The 21,174-nt window shown below is 36.9% G+C and overlaps 1 protein-coding gene across 6 annotated transcripts in view; it reads left to right on the forward strand.

The window, feature by feature from the left end:
* Positions 1 to 21,174, forward strand: part of PHTF2 (putative homeodomain transcription factor 2) — a 164,277-nt gene that overhangs the window by 33,351 nt on the left and 109,752 nt on the right. For 5 of the 6 annotated variants that reach the window (XM_043967329.1, XM_043967328.1, XM_043967330.1 and 2 more), the window contains exon 2: positions 16,564 to 16,643. In XM_043967329.1, the coding sequence (XP_043823264.1) occupies positions 16,599 to 16,643 (45 nt within the window). In that variant the 5' untranslated portion in view covers positions 16,564 to 16,598. Of the gene's footprint in view, positions 1 to 16,070; positions 16,105 to 16,563; positions 16,644 to 21,174 lie in introns of those variants that run through there. The other variant, XM_043967326.1, reaches the window with a different exon arrangement.

The raw sequence follows: 21,174 nt of genomic DNA on the forward strand, positions 1-21,174 counted from the left end.
CTGGTCTTGCCCTCAAAGACCTTCGCTTCATGGCAGAACTTTCCTATAGTTAGTCTCCAGTAGGTGGCATCATTTCAATCATTACAAGAGCTACTACATATATTTTGGTGTATATAAGGACTTTTTCTTCTTACTGATAGCTTTCTTGGGGTGTAAGTTAGTAATGGAGTCTCTAATTCAAAAAGTATAGACATTTTAGTTATTTTATATACCTAATTCTAAATTGCTTTACAAAATGATTATACCATTTCACAGCTCCACCAACAATATATTAGTATCTCTATTATTCCACAACCTCTCTAACATTGACTTTTGCCATTTTGGTCATTTTTACCAATTTTCAGGTGTGAGGTAGAACCTCAAGTTTATTTTGATATGTGTTTCTCTTGTTACTGATTTAGACAAATCTCATTAGGAGAGCTGTTTGTTCATATCCTTTTGCAGCTTATCTATTGGGGAATGATGTGTGTATAGATATGCATATATACATGCACACATATGTATGTATACACATAATGTATACATGCACATTATATATATGTGTATATGTATATAGTTTATTTATCATAGGTATGAAACTTGTCAGTGAAATTTGATTCAAAGTTTTTTTTTTCTTTCAATCACTTCCCTTCATATCTTAGGTACATTAATTTTGTCTGCACAGAAGTTTTTCAATTTCAAGTAATCTAAGTTATCTTTTGTAATTGCTTCAATCTTGTGTTCATTTGAGAATGCATCTCATACCCATAAGCTGTGAGAGGTATATGATTTATTTCTCTTCTAATTTTTTTATAGTATGATCTTTAATTTTAAGGTGGCATATCCATTTAGAATTTATTATGGAATATGGTATAAGGTGTTGGTCTTAGTCTAATTTCTGCCAGACTGTTTTCCTAATAGTTTTTTAAAAGAAATATAATTAGTTCTTTCTTAAGTGATTTGTTTTCTACTTTATCAAACACTAGGTTATTGAGTTATATTTCTCATTTTCATTTGTCTAGTCTGTTCCACTGATCTCTTTATTTTTTTTTTTTATCATTTTCAGATTGCTTTGGATGACTGCTGCTTTATAATGTAGTTTGAGATCTAGAGGTGCTATTTCTCCTTCACTCCTGTGTTTTTTCATTATTTCCCTTTATCCTTCTAGGTCTTTTATATTTCCAAGTGAATTTTGTTATTTCCTCAGTGCCATTTCATGTACTGTTATCCTTTTGTATAGATGAGGAAATTTATGTATTGAGAGTCTGTGATGTTCTTAAAAAGTTTCGGCTAGTAAATATTAGAACCTGAACTTGAGCCAGTGGATGTTAGTGTTGGTCTGAGTAGCCAGAGAAAACTTCGTGAATGGGGTGGGATTTTAGATCATCCTGAAAGAATGAATAGAGTTTTTGATGAATGAAGAGCATTTTACTTGGAAGGAGCTTCATAAACAAAGGTCCCAAAGTGGGAATGATCATTGGACTGTTGGAAGAAGAGAATTCATATTTGAGAATGAGAGAAGCTCGATGTTGTTAGACCTCACAGTCTCTTAACAGAATAGCATAGCTCTGTATTGCAGTGCATCTGAAGGGATGTCTTTTTGTTTGATGATCAACTGTGATCTGTTTAGCTCTTTTCAGCAATACAGTGATCCAAGATAATGCCAAAAGACTAATGATGGAAAATGCTCTTCACATCCAGAAAAAGAACTATGGAATCTGAATGCAGAATGAAGCATATTATTTTCACTTTGGTTGTTTTTCTGTTGTTGTTTCTTCTTTCTTGTGGTTTTTTTTCCTTTTGCTCTGATTCTTCTCTCACAACATGACTAATGTGGAAATATATTTAACATGATTGTATGTATAACTCTTATCAGATTGTTTGCTGCTTTTGGGAGAGGGGAGAGAAGGGAGGGAGAAAAATTTGGAACTCAAAATCTTGCAAAAATGAATGTTGAAAACTATCTTTACATGTAATTGGAAAAAATACTATTTAAAAAAATAATGGGATGTTTTATTCCATAGTACTAAGATTCAGTAAAAGCAAACTTTAAAGTCATTTAATATATTTCCCTCTAATTACTGGTATAAAACCATACTTCACATTATGCATGGAATGTCACAAATTTAATTACAGAGACTTGATAAAAACAGAATGTAAGTTCCTTGAAAATCAGGATTGTTCCACTTTTTTTCTTTTTCCTGTTCCTAGTGCCTAGCATGTAGTAGAGGTAATTAATAAATGCTTGTTGATGGATTACATAATCAAAAGAGTAAAAAGAGGGAATCATATAACATAGTTGATCTATTGATGGCAAAGTTCAAGTATGATATTTGCAGATAACTACAGCTTTAGGATCAGATCACATCAAAACAACCATATCAATTAGTTGATCATGATCATTGATTTACAAAATAAGAGCTTATTTCAATCTAAATTTTTCAAAAGATTGAATTTAATGTCATAATTTGTGATAATAAGTAAATAGGTTAATCATCAAGTCATATTAACATAAACCCTGTGGCTTAGCTGCTGAACTGTGATAGAGTTTGACTGGGAAATTTTCAGCTGAAGGAGCTTTAGAGATAATCTATTCTGTTGAAATTTGGTCTCTAAAAAGCCAAGTGTCTCATGGTTAGTTGATTTGCATTGCCTACACTTGTATGAAATTTTGGTGTCACAGGGTTTGCTATGTCTGACATCTGATTCAGTAACATATCTCTTCAGGTTGCTTAACCTATTTTTAAAATAAGCTTGGGTCTCTCAGTGTCACTGACAGGCTGTTGATGGAGTTAGGAAGACATCAAATGAGTTTATAAGAGAAGTAAATAACTTTTGTCCAGTTCCATATAATTTACCAAAAACTTTGTTGTTTTCATATATATGAATGAACTTGATAAGGGGTAATAGACTATTTCATGATCTAAGGATAGTATTATAATTGATGTTTAGAAATAGATAGCACAATGTAGATTGGCATTATATCTGTTTAATGATTTCTTCGTTGGATAACCATCAAATAAAAAGAAACTGGAAATTGTAAGGCAATCATCAATGAAAATTGGGAAGTACAAAAATGATGAGTTTAGTTCCTTGCCTTTGGCTCCTTGAGGCCTTTTTTCTTTGCTAAGAAAGCAATGCAGTCTTAGACAAAGAATAACAACAAAAAACAATGGAGGAACAAGGATGATAGTAGACTGTGTAACAATAGAAACATTGAGGGAAACATGGTTTGTAAGATGGTCACAGACCAATGTACAGCTATGATAGGCACTAGTAAATGGAACATTTGTGGAGTAGTAATTGAACATTTCCTCCATTAGGGGAGCCAAGAGACTAGAAAGGCAGCTATCTGGTAGCAGTAGGGGAAATAGTCTGAAGATAATCCTTGAGCATATATATATATATTTGAGAGCTGACAAGTTTCAGTGATTAGGCAATTGTTAGCATTTTGGAGGTTAATGACAATTAATTACATATATTGCTTCTTCCTCTTTCAAATTGTTTACATGTTTTAAAAAAAGGAAAGAGGAAAAACTTCCCAGTTCCTGTATGGGGAGCGTTATTAACTTAAAGGTGGCATAATAGTAGTTATCGACTTACTGAGAATATAGAATAACAATGACATCACATGGCCTATAAAATTGTCCTCGAAATGTTGCAATTTGAAAGTCAGTTTTAAAAAGTCATTTATGTTTTAGAAATGTAAACTTTTATGTTTTACTTTTGGTAAGGTCTTTCAGTAGCTGATTATTATTAAATCCATTTATTTCATCCTTTGTATCTTCAAGAAGCTGTATCTATCATATGGTGTTTGTATTTTCTGAACCAGAAATTTGGAAGCTTAGACTAACAAAGAATTGTTTTCTGATTTGTCAGTTGATTTACATGAAATATTGACAAAAGTATCAAAGTTAAATATATTTATACATTTAACGCTTTGTTTTTATTGAAAAGGCAGTGATTAGTTAACAAGTATTTATTAAGTGCTTATTATGTTAGGTACTGTGCACATCTCCTTACCCTCAAGCAGTTCACAGTCTAATGGAAACAGAAAAAAAAATTACATATGATATAAAATGTAGCAAAAAAGTTAGTAGATTTCCATTGTCATTTTTGTCATTCAATCAGTCTAAAAGTATTTAATCACCTTGTATATACAAGGAACTGCAATAGTGAGGATACCATATACCTCTCTGAAGAGTTCAGATTGCTCAATAATTATTTATTCTATTTATTTTTTCAAATGTATCTTGACAAGGCTTTGAGTTGATTTATCAAGTTATTACTTATTCATTGTTCTTGGATTATTTGACTTTTTCTTCTTTGCTTCACTCAGTCTTTAGGACACTGTTTTATTAGATGTCTTAAGTAAAGTCTCTATCTTTTTAAATCTCTAAAGTAAACTACATGAATGCCTGAGGCCTTATTTATTTACATTTTCCACCCTTGCCCCTGGAGCCTTCTTAGGGCTGTGTAATTTAAAATTCTAAATGTGGGTTCTAATCTGTCCCCCCAGTTTGGGGGGGAAACTGACTAAAATCACTGATATACAAATTTAGGGTTTTTAAGGGTTTATTGAAAGATAGTAAAAGAAAGAGAAAGATTGAGAACAGAGTTCCTATAACCTGACTATCCTAAACTTCCCTAGCTTCCACTTCTGAAGTCCTCTGCCACCACCAGGATCTCTCACAGCCAAAGAGAGTGAGCTCTCTGCTCAGCCTCCGCTTCCTCCTTCCTGTTCCCCTCTCAGAAATGGGAGGTTCTTCAAACTGATTGGTTCACTGGGCCCGGAGGTGGTCAAAGTTCAAAGTTGTTAGCTTCTGAGAACAATTACTTTCTTAAGTACCCTTAAGTACCAGCCAGATAAGTTTACAATCTAGTAAACCATCAATAGTCTGTGGCCTTATCTAATTCAATCAGTTTAAATCTCCAGATGGGTCCCTGATTATCTGCTAAATCCATTATCTTAACACTGGGACTTGGTAGGTTAGATGTTTTATCTTTCAAAATTCTTGGTCAATCAGCAGACATTTATTAAGTACCTACTATGTGCTAGGTATTGGAGACACAAAGAAAAAAAACTGAATTGTTCTTGCCCATAAGGAACTTATGTTATGTCAGGAGAAACTGTATATATAGTTTGTAGAGAATGCTGTACACATAGGAAATATATATTTATTTTTATATATGTATACACACATACATACAGAATAAATGCAAAATCAATAATATGTATTTAGGAAGGGGAGATAGGAGTGTGTGTGTGAGATTTAAAATTGGATATTAGATCATAAATCTCCCCTACTTAACCCTTCCCTTAATTCATCTCCCAGACTAGTAAATGGAAGAAGCTTCTGGTTTTCTAGATAGAGCCTTTATTGTATATAAGGTGTTGTTGATTAGAAGGATAGGAAAACAGAAATACAGTACAAATCGTCTTAAATCTAGGCTGTCTATATTCCTTATAAAAACTCACCAAACCGATTTAGGCCACCTTTGGAGTGAGTCAGACCGTCTGTGCCGCGCCGCCCGGAGTCCCGCCAAGCCGGCAAAAAAAGGCTACTCCCGTTCTCTCCACCCCGGAAGTCAAAAAAACCCGGCAGGCAGTCTGACATGCGCAGCAGGCGCACTGTACCTGGCAGGCAGTCTGACATGCGCAGCAGGCGGACTGTACCCGGCAGGCAGTCTGACATGCGCAGCAGGCAGACTGTTCATCTCCTCCCCAAAAGGGTGGTCCTTGAAAAACTGGCGTCTTTCACTTATCCTAACCGACTGTTAAAAACTTTCATATTTTACCACATTTCCCCCCTTTGCTTCCTCAAGAAACGGAATGTTTCCTTGATGGAACAGTAAAAAGAATATAATAACTTTTGCTGACTAATAATATGCGAACAACAATACAGAAAAGGAAGAGAGGAAAGTTTTGTCCAGAGGGGCGATTTTTTTTTTCCTCATGAACCGACGCTTTGACATTAGTCTTGCAAAGGGAGAGCCTCTGCAGAGAGTACATGTTACAGATAGTATATAACAGAAAGGAGATAGTAAAAGCTAATAAAGCAAAACAGTTCATATAAAGTCTCTGAGTTCTCTTGTCTTCTTGAAGTGGTAAGATGTCATCAGGAGGAAACTGGATTCTGGTCTGGAAAACTGGATTCTGGACTCTGGTCTGGAAAGCTGGATTATCTTCTTTAACTGTTTGAATTGCTGTATTTTTAAAACCTTAGCATAGCATTGTCAATGATCAAATTAATAAATTCCATTACATTCCCTCCTTTATATGGTTAGACTTGTAATAGAGGGTTGAGGTAGTTATGCAATGTGTAACACTTTTTACCACCATGTGTCTGGATCAAAGCCAAATTTAGTATGTGTTCATGACACCTGAAAATGTTATGGAAAGGTTATCATACCATATCTCATGGTTCTGAGACAGCCAGTGATTGTGCTAGGCCACAGGTGAATTCAACTGAGTGAGATAAAAAGATAAATAAGTTCAGTTAAATTAGGTTAAATTAGGAGGGAGAGAGGATGAATACTGGACTGTGCCTAGTAATTGTGCTCTACATAGTCACCATCATAAGCAAACCATGGACTTACGTATACCTGTCTCTCCTTTTGTTGCACATATATTCTCTCCAGGGCCTGCGTCAGAGTTCACAGCAAGTTAGTCTCTGAAATGATAAGTTTCCATATTTCTGAAATCTCATTAATTTCACCAAAGACAATATGATGGTAAAAATGTGTGCTATGCTGCATAACTGAGAATATATTAGTGATATATACAATAATTCCAAACCATACCCAGAGTATAATGACATATAAATAATAAACGAATGTAAATAGCTGATTATATTAGACATTGTTACATAATCTTCTTTTAGACATTATTACATAATCTTCTTTTAGCAAGTAGACCACATCATCTTATACATGAATTCTCTGGTATAACAGTAGCAGATACTTAAAGTGGTGATTAATTCATCAAAAAGAAATAAGACTTCAATTAGCAAGATTCAATATTCAATGTTTTCAGTGAGGTATCAAGCAATTTCTGGTACTTTTTAGTTAAACAGAACAACATACAAGAGAAAGGAGAAAAATAAATAAATAAAACAAAACTCATTAGAACTCATGGTTCTCTCAAAAAGAAAGAGTAAATAAAAAAAAAGAAGAATTCTGGTAGCTTCTGAGGCCCGATAGCCTCACCCACAGCATATACTTAAAATGTCTTTGAATAATCACTTAGTTTACAAAATTTAGTTTTAAAGAAAAGCAAAAGAAACAAAAGTAAAAAAAAAACCAAAGCAAAACCAAAAATAAAAAATAAAAAGCAAAAGATTCGCTAAGCACCCTTTTGTGCTCTTAAAGAACTTAAAGGTGCAGTCAATTCCAGGTCTTTTCAGTGCCTTTCAAAAGTCAAAACAAAAACAAAAAAACCCAAAAATTAATAAAAAAAAAAAATAGTTGAGGTAGGCCAGAAAACTAGGCCATGTACTTCAGTGCTTTTGCCTGTAGAAGGAAATGCTTGTTAAATTATAAGGTATTTAAGCTGCTAGAGTTTGGGGTATGCCACATTGTTTTAACTGGTTCCCCAATTCTCTGCATGCCAAAGTGGCAGGGGTTTCTGAATTGTCATTGATCTTTCTAATGCTGTCATAATGTTCTTTATGGTAGAAAATGTGGAGTTCTGTAGCATCAGTTTTGTCTGTGCCACTGATTTTCAATAAAGGCTGATTTAATTGATGAACCACAACATTCAGCTGATGCTGCTTAGCAAATGCTACAATTGTATCATTTCCTCCCCACTTTCCAAATTTCTTTAATTCATCAACATATTCTTCAAAAGGGGAGTCATTTACTATAAAAGACTCAAACTCTTGTCTATGGTTAATCATATAAGAAGCAGCTTCTTGTCTGTGTCTGAGATGATTTCTACAGTGACCTTCTAGCTGGTCTGCTAAAGCCCTAAAAAGGCAATTTCCGTCTCCTGATACTTTACGAAGACTGAGTCCCAAAGCATTTAACTGATCAGTGGGATTCTTAAATGGGAACTTCCTGTTTCCTCTGAACTTTCTTTGCTCTTTAACAGTTGCTATCGTTAGGGTTTTTACCTCTTTAGCGTCTACCTCAGGTCTATCTGAAATCTCTTCACCTATGAATGGTGCAGGCTTTATATGAGAGCAATGAATCCATGAGTCTTTTTCACCAATTTTAATGGCGGTAGGAGTTGTCAATAATACCTGAAAAGGTCCTTCCCAGGCAGGTTGAGTTCCACTGGTTCTCTGAAAATTCTTTACATATATTTTATCTCCTGGGTTGAAGTTATGCAATGAAAAGTCTAATGGTCCTGCCTGGACCACAGCTCCTGCCTCATGGAGTTCACGTAGCCTGGTCTGTAATTCCTGTATATAGGAAGCAACAGAAGTATCACCTCCCACCAGTGATGTATAAACTGGGGAAAAAGTTTTAGCTTGGATAGGAGGGTGACCAAAAAGCATTTCATAAGGAGATATATGAAGTTCTCCTCTTGGTCTACTTCGTAGATAGAATAATGCCAATGGTAGAACATCAGGCCATTTCAAATGGGTTTCAGTACATAATTTGCCAATCATACTCTTAAGCTCTTTATTCATACGTTCGACTTGGCCTGAACTTTGTGGATGGTAGGGCGTGTGGAATTTTGGAGTCACTCCCAAGAAAGAGTAGATTTGGGATAAAATCGAATCAGTGAAATGTGTGCCTTTGTCAGAATCGATGCGGGCTGGTGGGCCAAAACGAGGTACTATCTCTTTAAGAAGAATTTTGGCAACAAAGGCAGCTGTGGCTCGGGGGCTGGGAAAGGCCTCCACCCACCGAGTGAGCTGATCAACTATAACAAGGCAAAATTTATAATGTCCTGCTTTTGGCATAGTAATATAATCAATTTGTAAGTGCTCAAAAGGTGTATATGCTAGAGGACGCCCTCCATAAGCTTTGACCTTAAAAGCATACTGATTATAAGACTGACATGTGGAGCAGCCCGAGCAGATTCGAGATGCTGTATTAGTCACACCTGGTGCTATCCAGGTTCTCTTAATAGAGTCTACAATGCCTTGTGTACCAAAATGGCCTTTTCTGTGAACAGAGAGGCATACCTGGTGGTAGAATTTCCGGGGAAGAAATGGCTTACCTTCCGGAGACACCCAGATGCCATTGATCTGTTTCGCCTTAAATTTCTTTTTCCACTTTTCTACTTCAGAATCGTCATAGGTTAGGTTGGAAGGAATATCCTCAGAAGGTGAAAGGTTAAATACATGTTCAGGAGCTTCTAATGCAGCAAGCTTGGCTGCAGAATCGGCTCGTGCATTTCCCTTTGAAACAGGATCACTATTCCCTGTGTGGGCAGGGCAATGTACAACGGCTAGGGAAGAAGGCAGTTTTAGGGCATCTAAGAGGTCCTTGATAAGGTCCCCATTGGCAATAGCCTTGCCCGAGGATGTTAGAAAGCCTCGTTGACGCCAAATCATACCAATAAAGTGGCATATGCCAAAGCCATATTTCGAGTCAGTAAAAATGGTGGCACTCTTATCTTTAGCTATATTACAGGCCTGTGTAAGAGCCACAAGTTCAGCAGCCTGTGCACTAAAATGGGAAGGCAGAGAAGCTGCCCAGAGGGTGTCATAATCAGAAACTACAGCAGCTCCAGTAAAACGGGTTCCCTCTCTCATAAATGAGGAACCATCTGTATAGAGGACAAGATCAGGATTTTCTAAAGGTGTATCAAAAAGATCATCACGGGGTTTTTCAGCCATATCAACTAAAGAAGCACAGTCATGCAACGGTTCCCCCGAGAATGGTAAGTTAGGGAGTAGTGTTGCTGGATTAAGAACTGTGCAGCGTTTTAAAGTGATATTCTCATTACCTAACAGGGTTATTTCATACTTAGCCAGCCTTTGATCTGAAAAGGCTTGTGTCCTGTGACGTAGTAAGAGAGCCTCCACTTCGTGAGGGCATTGCACAGTTAGAGGGTTACCTAGGACCAAATCAGAGGCTTTTTCTACCAAAAGCGCTGTGGCCGCCACTGCTCTAAGGCAAGGTGGCGCTCCAGCCGCTACAGGGTCCAGCTGAATTGAATAGTAGGCTATAGGACGTTGGTTAGGCCCCAGTGACTGAGTCAGGACTCCAGAAGCCACCCCCCTTTGTTCATGCACAAAGAGAGTGAAAGGCTTACTATAATCTGGCAGTCCTAGGGCAGGTGCTGATAACAAGGCCCGTTTTAATTCTTTTATGGCTGAGAGATGCTGGGGATCCAACTGTAAACTGTCTGGAACAGAACTTTTTGTAAGAGCTATGAGGGGTTTAGTAATTTCACCAAAAGAGGGTATCCATTGTCTACAGTACCCAGCTGCTCCCAGAATGGCTCTCAACTGCCTCTTAGTAGTGGGGGCAGAGAGTTGTTGAATGGCCTGGACTCTCTTAGAAGAGACAGAGCGAGTTCCAGCAGCCAAAATAAATCCTAAATATTCTACCTGGGGCAAACACCATTGTACCTTTGTCTTGGAAACCTTGTGTCCTCTCTTGTGCAGCTCCAGCAGTAAGTGACGGCTATCTTCCTGACAAATTTCAGCATTAGGAGAGGCCAAAAGTAAGTCATCTACATATTGTACTAGTGTGGAGCCCTTAAAGGTAATAGAGGCCAGATCCTGCTGTAAAATTTGGGAAAATAATGTGGGACTGTCTACAAATCCCTGTGGGAGTCTAGTCCAGGTCCACTGTCTATTTTTCCAGGTAAAAGCAAATAAATATTGGAAGTCCTCATGTACTGGTATGGAGAAAAAGGCAGAGCAAAGGTCTACCACTGTGAAACATGTAGATTCATAGGGAATTGAGGAAATTATCATAGCCGGATTTGCGACTATAGAATGTCTAGGAATAACATAATTATTAATCGCTCTAAGATCTTGCACAAAGCGATAAACAGGTTTACCATCTGGCCCAGGCTTGGGTTTTTTAACTGGCAAAATGGGAGTATTGCATGGAGAGTGATGACATGGAATAATAATACCCTGGCTTTTCAAAGCCTCAATTATAGGGGTGATCCCTTCTATTGCTTCCCTAGACAATGGATACTGTGGAATGGAGGGGGGTGGTCCCCCCTTAACTTTAAAGGTAACAGGCATGGCAGACTTAAGGAGCCCCACCTCATTAGGGGATGAGGCCCATAAAGACTCAGGAATGTCAGAGGGGATTTTGGATACCTCCCCTGCTGTTCCTTGAGCTTCTGTAAGTAAAATTGGTAATAAATGAACAGTATCCTCTGGCAATTGTAAGGAGACAGCCCCATCTGGAGCACAAGATATGGTTGCTCTAAGCTTGCAAAGGAGATCACGACCTAATAAATTTACAGGGGCATCAGGCATGAGTAAAAATGAATGTTCCACTGTTAAGGGCCCCATAGATACCATGCGAGGATTCAATTTTGCCACTCTCTGGCTCTTTCCTGAGACTCCCACTACATTCAAAAATCCTACAGGTCTACACCCAGCATCTGGTTTGCTTACTAATACTGATTTAGAGGCTCCTGTGTCTAGCAGACAATCATAATAAGTCTCCCCCACTTTTAAGGTGACATGTGGTTCATTACTCTGGGGAGGTGAATGGACTGGCACAAGTGCATTCAAAAAATCTGGATCTGGGAATATATGGCTTTCATTATCTATGTTCCATTCCTCCCCAAGACACCATCATTCCTGTGTCCTCTTCTGAGGGGGGTCTTGGTTACCATTATTCTGGTACTGCCTTTCTGTATTCCTCCAAAAAGATCTATTTCTATTTTGATTTCGCCTGTAATTAGAATTAGAATTTCTTCTCCAAGTCCTACATTCTCTCAATTCATGCCCCTCCTTACGACAGTAACAACACACCTTAGTGTCCTTGTTCCGGTGTCCACATGGCTGACTAGGAATCGCTGGTGCCAGAATGCTCTGTTTAGGGTGATCTGGATCTTCCTCACGTGAGTCAAAGACATAATTTGCAAGTTCCTTAATTCTATCTACTGAGAGATTTCTCCAGTCTGGACATTGTTTCAGAAAGTATCTGCGTATTTCTGGCAGTGAATTATAAACAAATGTGTTGAGAATGATACAGGAATCTCTTAAATCTACTGGATCCAATCTGGTGTACTGTCTAGCGGCCTCACAAAGTCTATCATAAAATCTGTTTGGTCTTTCATTAGCCTCCTGAGGTAGGCTTAAAAATTTCTGCCAGTTTTCCGGTTTTCTAGAGCAAGATTCCATTCCCTTCAGAAGTGTTTCTCTAGCATCTTTTAATCTTTGGAAATCCCTATCATCATTATAATTCCACTCTGGATCCTTTAGAGGCCATTCCACATCGGCCTTACCTTTCGCAACAAGGGCATTTCCTGCTGAGATAATATCTGTAATCTCAGTTGGGGACAGTAAAGTTTCCAAAAGGCAAGTAACATCAGCCCAACTGGGTTGATATGCATTAAATATAGTCCTTAACTGTGAAATTACAGTGTTTGGATTTTTCTCAAAACTAGGGATGATTGATTTCCATGCGCTCAAGTCACTTGGTCTAAAGGGGCTATATTTTCTGACTTGAATTGGCACTCCCTTCTTACTATGTTCTATAGCTTCCTGCAGAGGGAGTAGTTTCTGCTGATCTGATTCTGAACTTGGATCATCTCTAGTAGAAACAGCCATTTTGAGGTCTCTCTCCATATGTGAGAGTTTCCCCCACATCATAACAATGATAATAACAAAAACAATGATAATAACAAAAACAAAAAAAAAACAACAAAAAAAAATAAAATCCTTAGTCGTATGAACTATGGATGTGGTATTAAAAGGTATTTCAATTGCAGGCATAAAATTTCTACTTATATTAAACGTATTTTCCCAAAGATTCTCACGTATACTATTATACAAAAAACTTTTTGCTGCCTGAATGAGGAAAAAACCAATAATGTTATGAAGGACCATTGAATAAACTATTCCTCTAAGTCGGGATGTTATGCTGTCCCAATACATTCCGATGAGAAAAATCAAAGGGATGGTAGAATATTCGAGCATCTTGCCCTTTAAACTGGGCTGGCTTTTCTGTTTAAAGCAAGACTTTTAGAGGCTTAAAGTCTTTAAGGGAGATTAGACAAAGGGAAAGTCCGCGGGGGGGGGGGGGGGGGGGGTATTTGGAAAATCCACCGAATTAGCCGGCTTATGGCCAAACTAGGGAGGGTGGGAGGGTCCTTAAGGTCCCTTCGGGGTCGCCAAACTGTGAGATTTAAAATTGGATATTAGATCATAAATCTCCCCTACTTAACCCTTCCCTTAATTCATCTCCCAGACTAGTAAATGGAAGAAGCTTCTGGTTTTCTAGATAGAGCCTTTATTGTATATAAGGTGTTGTTGATTAGAAGGATAGGAAAACAGAAATACAGTACAAATCGTCTTAAATCTAGGCTGTCTATATTCCTTATAAAAACTCACCAAACCGATTTAGGCCACCTTTGGAGTGAGTCAGACCGTCTGTGCCGCGCCGCCCGGAGTCCCGCCAAGCCGGCAAAAAAAGGCTACTCCCGTTCTCTCCACCCCGGAAGTCAAAAAAACCCGGCAGGCAGTCTGACATGCGCAGCAGGCGCACTGTACCTGGCAGGCAGTCTGACATGCGCAGCAGGCGGACTGTACCCGGCAGGCAGTCTGACATGCGCAGCAGGCAGACTGTTCATCTCCTCCCCAAAAGGGTGGTCCTTGAAAAACTGGCGTCTTTCACTTATCCTAACCGACTGTTAAAAACTTTCATATTTTACCACAGTGTGTGTGCACACATGCGAGCTTGTGCACTTGTACATTTGTAATCAAGAAAGGCTTTATTTAGAAGGTAGAATTGAAGGCTGCTGTGAGGTTGGAGGTGAGGAGGGAATGCATTCCAAGCATGCAGGAGAGCTAGTGCAAAGTTACAAAAGTAGAGATGGAGTACCTTGCTTGAGTTAGAATAAGAAAGCCAGTTTGGCTGGACCCTAGAGTTCAGGAAGATGAGTGATGTCCAGTGATATTGGAAAGATATGTTAGCATCAGGTTGTAAAGAATTTAAAAGAGCCAAACAAAGGAATTTATAATTTATTTTAGAGGCGATCTGGAACCTCTGTAGTTTGTGGAATTGGAGAGTGATGTGGTCAGAACTGCATTTTAAAGAAAATCATTTTGACAGATGTGTATTGGGTGGCTTTGTGAGATGAGGGAAGGGGCTGGACAAGAGAGATGAAGGTAGAAACAAGGTTTGGCATCTTGTTAATTATGTGTGTGAAAGGGAGCGAGGAGTCAAGGATGTTGTTGAAGTCACAAACCCATGAGACAGGAAGATTGGTAAGGACTGCTTCTCTTGTTCTATGAATTCTGCCTCTCCCTATCTACTCCAGTGATCTTCAGAAGATTATGGAGAATAGCAAAGGTGATATAAGAGAAGGGCTCAAGTTATGATTTTCATAAAAGAGAAATGAAGTGAGCCTGCCCATTATAGGCTTGTGAACTTATCTTGTTTTTCTAGTATAATTCTAGCACATGTTAATGAAGGGATGGTTTGTAAGCATCTAAACAGTGTTTAGAAACAATGACACAAAGAATTAGTAGGTCTTCATTGACTAATCTTTCTTCCTTTTATTGATAGGGGTTTTAGCCTGCATGATTTATGAAATGACATAGATGTAGTTTACCAAGATTTTAACAACCTCTGATGCTACTAAATATTTTTGTTGATATCTTTTGTATATCACTTATATTTACCATTATATCCTTTCCCCCACCTCTTCCCAGAGAGCTATTCCTTTTAATAAATGATTTTTTAAATGAGGAAGGATAAAAAAGTTCAGCAAAAGTGACCAATGTATTGGAAAAAAAATCTGACATTATATGCAGTGTTCCACATACATTTCATGCTACATAAAAGTTGGAGAGATTTGGGTTAAGTGGATTTGGTATTGGCTATGAATTGCCAGACTCAAAGAGAAGTTATTAATGGCTCAATGTCAGCTTGAAAGGTCTTTGGTGAGACATACCCCAGGGAACATTTACATTTGGTACTGTGCTGCTTTACATTTTTATCAGTGATTTATTTCATGTAAAGACATAGATTTAAAATCACATAAAGCTGAAAAAGCTAGTTAACAGAGAGAATGACAAAGGACCCAGAAAAGTCTTAAGCAGAGGAGTGAACATTGTTAGACCTACACTTTGGGATTATCAATTTGGCAGCTCTGTAGAATATAGATTCTAGATGAATGAGCATAGATGCAAGGAGATTACAAAGAAGTTAAAGATGTGGAAAGAGGAAGAATTGAGCTCCAAAGATGGAAATAATCATGTTGAATTTTGGGAACAGCTATTATTCCAGTTTGGCTGAAACATGTGATATGTGAAAGGGAATAATATACAATATGACTGGAATTACTTTGTCAAAGTGCATTCTATTACTGCTTTTTTTTCTTTTAAAATTAAATTAGACAATGGCAAAGCTAATGAGTGCTAATTTATTTAGTGTTAAGGTAAGAATGCATCTGCAGTATTATATTTAGTTTTGGGCACCACACTTTGAGGAAATTGACAAATTTAGTATCCAAAGGTGAATGATCAGAATTTTAGAGGACATGGAAACCCCATGTGGAAAAATCATAAGCTCATAGTTTTAGATTTAGAAAGGACCTTAAAGGTCATGTATCCCAACTACCTTAATTTTGTATTTTAGGAAACTGAGGTTTATTGAGTTATTGAGTGATTTGTTCAAGGTTAGCCAAGTAAATCAAGAATCAAGATTCAATCGCAGTTAATCTAGTTAAGTTTGAAGAAGTTTGGGGGGTGGAGAAGAGAGGAATGTTAGACATGATAGCTTTCTTTAAATAGTTCAAGAACTGTCATGCGGAAGAGGCTTACCTTGTGCTGCTACAAAAGACAGAACTGGGATCAATGGATAGAAACTACAGGGAAACAATTTTCTGTTCAATAAAAAGAAAATGCTTTAACATTCAAGACTAACAGTAGACTGCCTTGCAAAACAAAGAATTCTCCATCATTTGAAATGTTCAGAGATTGGAAAGCCAGGACTATTGAGGAGGATTTCTAGGAGAAACTGGTATATTGGACTGTATGATTTCTAAGGCATCTTTTAGCTCCATAATTCTAAGTGAAATGTACTTATAGAATTTTTATATTGCTGAATCAATAACTTAATTGCTTTCACACTTTTAAATGTGAAAAAATAAATTTAAATATGGAAAATTTATATTATAAATTACACTAAGAAACTCTGTAGTAGTTATTCTTTATAAGAGTATATTATTATATCATGCAATGTATTTTATAGAAAGTGTCTTCTGTTATATTCAGGCAGAACCCTCTATTATTATGGCAACTGATTTTTGTTTACCAAGAAAGCCTGTTGCTAAAATAGTAATGAGGAAGGGTGTAATGTAAGTATAGTCATACACCCCTTGCTCTGCAAGTAACCAGGGTATTATATATGCTTGTTATTCAGACTGCCCTTAGATGGTGGAAGTAAAGTTCTCTCTGTGTGTCTTTCTTTCTTGTACAGCCTAAAATGACTAATGTGTGATCTCAGTGGAATAAATGGCGTCCAAAGTAACAGATGCTATAGTCTGGTATCAAAAGAAGGTAAGCTGGTGGTTATTTTAAGTTTCACCTTTTAAAACATTAAGTTCAGAGTTATATAAATATGCATTTAAAATGGTTTGCTAATTTTGTGTTTCTCTTATCTTCTAGATTTATATAATTGTAGTATTTACCTAAAATACTTTAAAAATGGGTTTGTGGAATGTTTCTTTTTTAATTGAAACTCAACTTTAAGTTCAGGACAGTATGTACAAAGCTTAAAGGAGAGATAAGGTCTGAATAAGATAGCCCTTTTGTTACATATTATTGGAAGTTCAAACAAGAAACTTGACTTGAGTTTTAAAGTATTGGTCATATTTGAAACTTTTGAGATTAAATTTTTAGTGTAGGAAACTTGAAAATTTAATGCAAAAAAGTAAAATGATTTGTCAGATAAATAGAGTGCTGCTCTGATAAAGGGACAGATAAGTTGTTAGTAATCACATACTGTATTAGAAAAAATACTACATCAACTACATAGAACATCTTTCTGCTGATTAAATCTCTGGTATATGATCTAATATTTAGAGGAAGGTTGGAAAGGCAACAAATAATCCTTAAATATATAATCATTGAAAGACAAAACCTATAAAAAGTTTGTATTTTTTATAACTAATGTTTAGTAGTAGACTAGCAGTCAGCATTATCCAGCTAATGATTAGTATATAAACACAGTACCAGAAAAAATGTATAACTTGGGTTTCTTGATTGCATTTTTCTGTTCTCATTGATATAATAAATTCTTCCTACTTAAAGTAGAGGATTTTCTTGTTCTTTATGTAATGTTCCAAGTAAAAACAATACTAAGTATTTAACTTGTCCCTTAAGCTAATGCTTAATATTTAGTTTGTAATACACGTAATCTGTGGACCAGCATCATATGAAGAGGCCTCAGTTTTATTTGGTGAAGGAAAACTCTTGAGATTATAGATCCACTGAAGAATCAGTTTTGAAATTCCAAAAGTTATGAAGTATAATTTGAGAAAGTCTAGTCAAACTCAAAATAGTTTTAAAAAATTAAAATCTTATTCAAAGATGATTATAAATAGCATTTTGCAATGTTACATCATCTATAGTTATAGCAGCCTTTCATCTCAAATTTCTTAAGATGATTCTGATTTCTTTTTTTTAATTATAAAAGTATTTTATTATTTTCCAGTTACATGTAGAGATAGTTTTCAACATTTGTTTTTATAAGATTTCTAGTTTCAAATTTTTTTCCCTCCCTCCCCACCTCCCCAAGACAGCAAGTGATCTGATATAGGTTATATATGTACAATAACATTAAACATATTTCTGCATTAGTCATATTATAAGAGAGGAATCAGAGCAAAAAAGAAAAACAACAGCACCAAAAACAAAAGAAATAGTATGGTTCAATCTGTATCCATATTCCACAGTTATTTTTTTTTTCTGGATTCAGAGAGCCTTTTCCATCATGAGTCCTTTGGAACTACCTTGTACCATTATATTGCTGAGAAGATGATTCTAATTTCAAGGGGACAAAATATACTTTTAGTAAGGGTTTTAAAAATTAATTTTCTTTATCAGATTGTGTCCCAATTTAAAGTTCAGTATATGGAGACATTTCATAAGCTTAAATGTTCATCATGGTGGCTTAAATGAAGCAGAATTTGAAGCCCCACATCTAAAGGAAGCACTTTTCAATTTCTAACCTTTTCAAAGCGGGGTGAGGTGAGGCGTGCTGTGGGAAGGAAAGGAAGTAGTATGTTTTCTGATTAATGTTGTCATATTGAATAACCAGGGTGAAGCATCACATATTTGGTTTATTTTGAGTGTGAAAGGAAATGTTCTTACTCCATGAGGAGGTGCTAGTATACCTTATGGGGAGGCATCTAAGGAGATTTTAATCATTTGGATTCAAATGTTATTCAAGGGTTTTCTTTGAAAATATGGCATAAGGGGTTTGTCGTTAAAAAAAAATGGAGTAGAGGTTATTGTGTGATAGGTTACAAGTTAAAAATATCCACCTGCAGGAGGGCCAAGTGAGGGTAAAAAAGGAAATGGCTCTTAGTTGTTGGGTACAGGGAGTAGCTGGAGGGTTATCAGGTCAGTAACTGGTAGAAGGTGAGTTTAAGAATTTAGAAGAGTAGCACTATTGGTCAAAGGATTTAGAGTTGGAAGAGATTCCAATCCAAACTCCACCTCTACCTCCTCCCATGTCAACCTCCATTTTACATAAGAAAGCTGAAGCTAATTGAGATCCTGACTTTCCTAAGGTCATATAGCTAGCATGCATTAGAGCCAGATTCAAACTCAGGGCCCCTGGCTCCAAAGTCTGTGTTTCTTCCAGTAGATATTGCTGCTTCCTGGGCATTATTTCAATTTTAAAAACATATTAATTACCTAAAATAAAATAAAATCCACCAAAATTTGATATTTTTCTTAAGTCACAGTAAAGGAGAGGCAATAGAGCATGGAGGTTGAAAGGTAGTGGATACTGTCAAAAAGCATTTATTAAATGCTTATTATGTACCAGGCACTGTGCTAAGTTCTGGGAATACAAATAAAAGCATAAAGGAAGGCATATTTGCTTTCAAGAAGCTTACTTTCTAATGGGGAAGATAACACAAAGGAAACTGGAAAGGGAGAGGGGAGATGAAGGTACACTGTGGTAGTGAGGCTGGGGAGGGACTTATATTGAGAAAGTCTGGGAGAGTCTGAAGTATAGCCTGAAGAAGAATGAAGACTTGACTAGCTTAGGTCTCCTATTTAACTGGAGGTTCTGGGAGGAACTAGCCAATCTGGAGAGAGGCCAAAGTGGGGAAGGTACTTTTAATCTGTGAAGTCCAGGGGTAGGGTGAATTTATAGGGTTAAGAGGTTTTTGAGGCTTTGTGGGAAAAGTCTAGGAAAGTAAAAAATGCAACTTGGATATCTCTTATTTTTTTATGCTAAAGAAACACTAGCAATTTAGTCTTTGTCACAGCCATAAAGGAAATATAAGAAATAAAGAAATTTGGGCCAACAAGTAATTCTGGGTATGATTTTTTTTTTTTTGCATTCTAAAATACAAGTGATCAGTGGCCTTATTAGTGGGGTGAATCTAGTACTCTAAACCTGAGACTTAATCTGAGTAACCTGAACAGGACTGATAGTTATCCCCAGCTATAAATAGTTCAGCCCCCTAAATCCCTTCTTATAGGAAAGATTAGTCATACAGTAATATATTTGTGCCAGACTGCATCAAACAGAATAGGAAAAAGAGGTAATAATGAAAGAATAAATGCAAAGATGAAGTGGAAAGTGGGTAGAAAAGCCAAGCCTTTTATGAAATCATCCTCCCCACCCCTTTTCTAAGCATTGGGAGGAGAGCCATAGCAATGGATTTAGATATATTAGATGTGTCATAGGAAACATCTCACACCAAAGATGATTTACCTGTTTTCCCCTTTCCTGAAGAAAGGTCTCATCTCTGACATGTTTCAATTTTCCTTGTTTCCCCTGGTGTTCTAGGACCTAGCTTCTTAAACTGTGGGTTGTCACCTGATATGGGGGTCACGTAACTGAATGTGGGGGGGCGAGAAGAATTTGACAATGGGAAAAAGTTACGTATACCTATTTTATATACCTATATACCTGGGGTTGTGTAAAAATTTCTTGGATGAAAAGGAGTCATAAATGGAAAAAGTTTTAAAAGCCTTGTTCTAGGATGTTTATTTTGGGGGAAGCAAGGTAGCATTTACTACATTTTCTTCCTCATATAAACTTTGGGATCTTTGACTATTACTGTTTATTAAATGGGATAAGAAGCATAGGATTGGAAAGTTCATTTCCCAGTTTGATACTCAAAGTCCATTAACAGGAACTGGGAAAATGTATTTTCTGAGGACGTATCCTTGCCCACTTGGACTCACGTGGACATTCTATGAATTCCAAGAAGAGGCCTCAGTTTAGCTGTAAGTGGCAAAAAAAAGGGGGAGGGTGACGTTTAAAATTACCTGGATGTGCAGATGAACAAACATTGTTACGTGCTTAAGTATGTCAAGGAAATTCTTGATATAGCTAATTTACCTGGACATTACCATGAAAATAGTCTCAGGGTGTCCTCTCAAATGAAAGTACAGACTGAATGCTAGCCTAGATTCTAGAGAGGAGTTGGAGTTCTCTAAGGAAGAAAAACTCCTAATACATAAGGATCCTTATATTAAGGAGAAGAAAGAACTTCCACTTCGAATATAACTGATGGAGGAAGCTAGAAGGGGTTAACAGACAAACTTAAGACCTAATTTAGATCTGAGCTCCAAGAGGGGTTATAACTTACAGACCCCAGTTCTGAAAGGGATTAATGGATAACTTAAGACTTGGACCCTCATCAATCCTAGGTTCTTGTTCATTGTTACCTGGAGGTCTGGTCCCCATTAATCACTACCTACAACAAAAACATAAAGAGACAGGTCACAGAGACCCTAACTACAACAAAAACATAAGACAGGACACAGAGACCCTAACTGATAAATGTTAATACCCAGAAACCAGGTCTAAGAAAAAAGAGATCAAAAAACACAGAAACAC

Source organism: Dromiciops gliroides, chromosome 5 (genome assembly GCF_019393635.1).
Source record: "Dromiciops gliroides isolate mDroGli1 chromosome 5, mDroGli1.pri, whole genome shotgun sequence".
In the NCBI taxonomy this organism is placed as follows: Eukaryota; Metazoa; Chordata; class Mammalia; order Microbiotheria; family Microbiotheriidae; genus Dromiciops; species Dromiciops gliroides.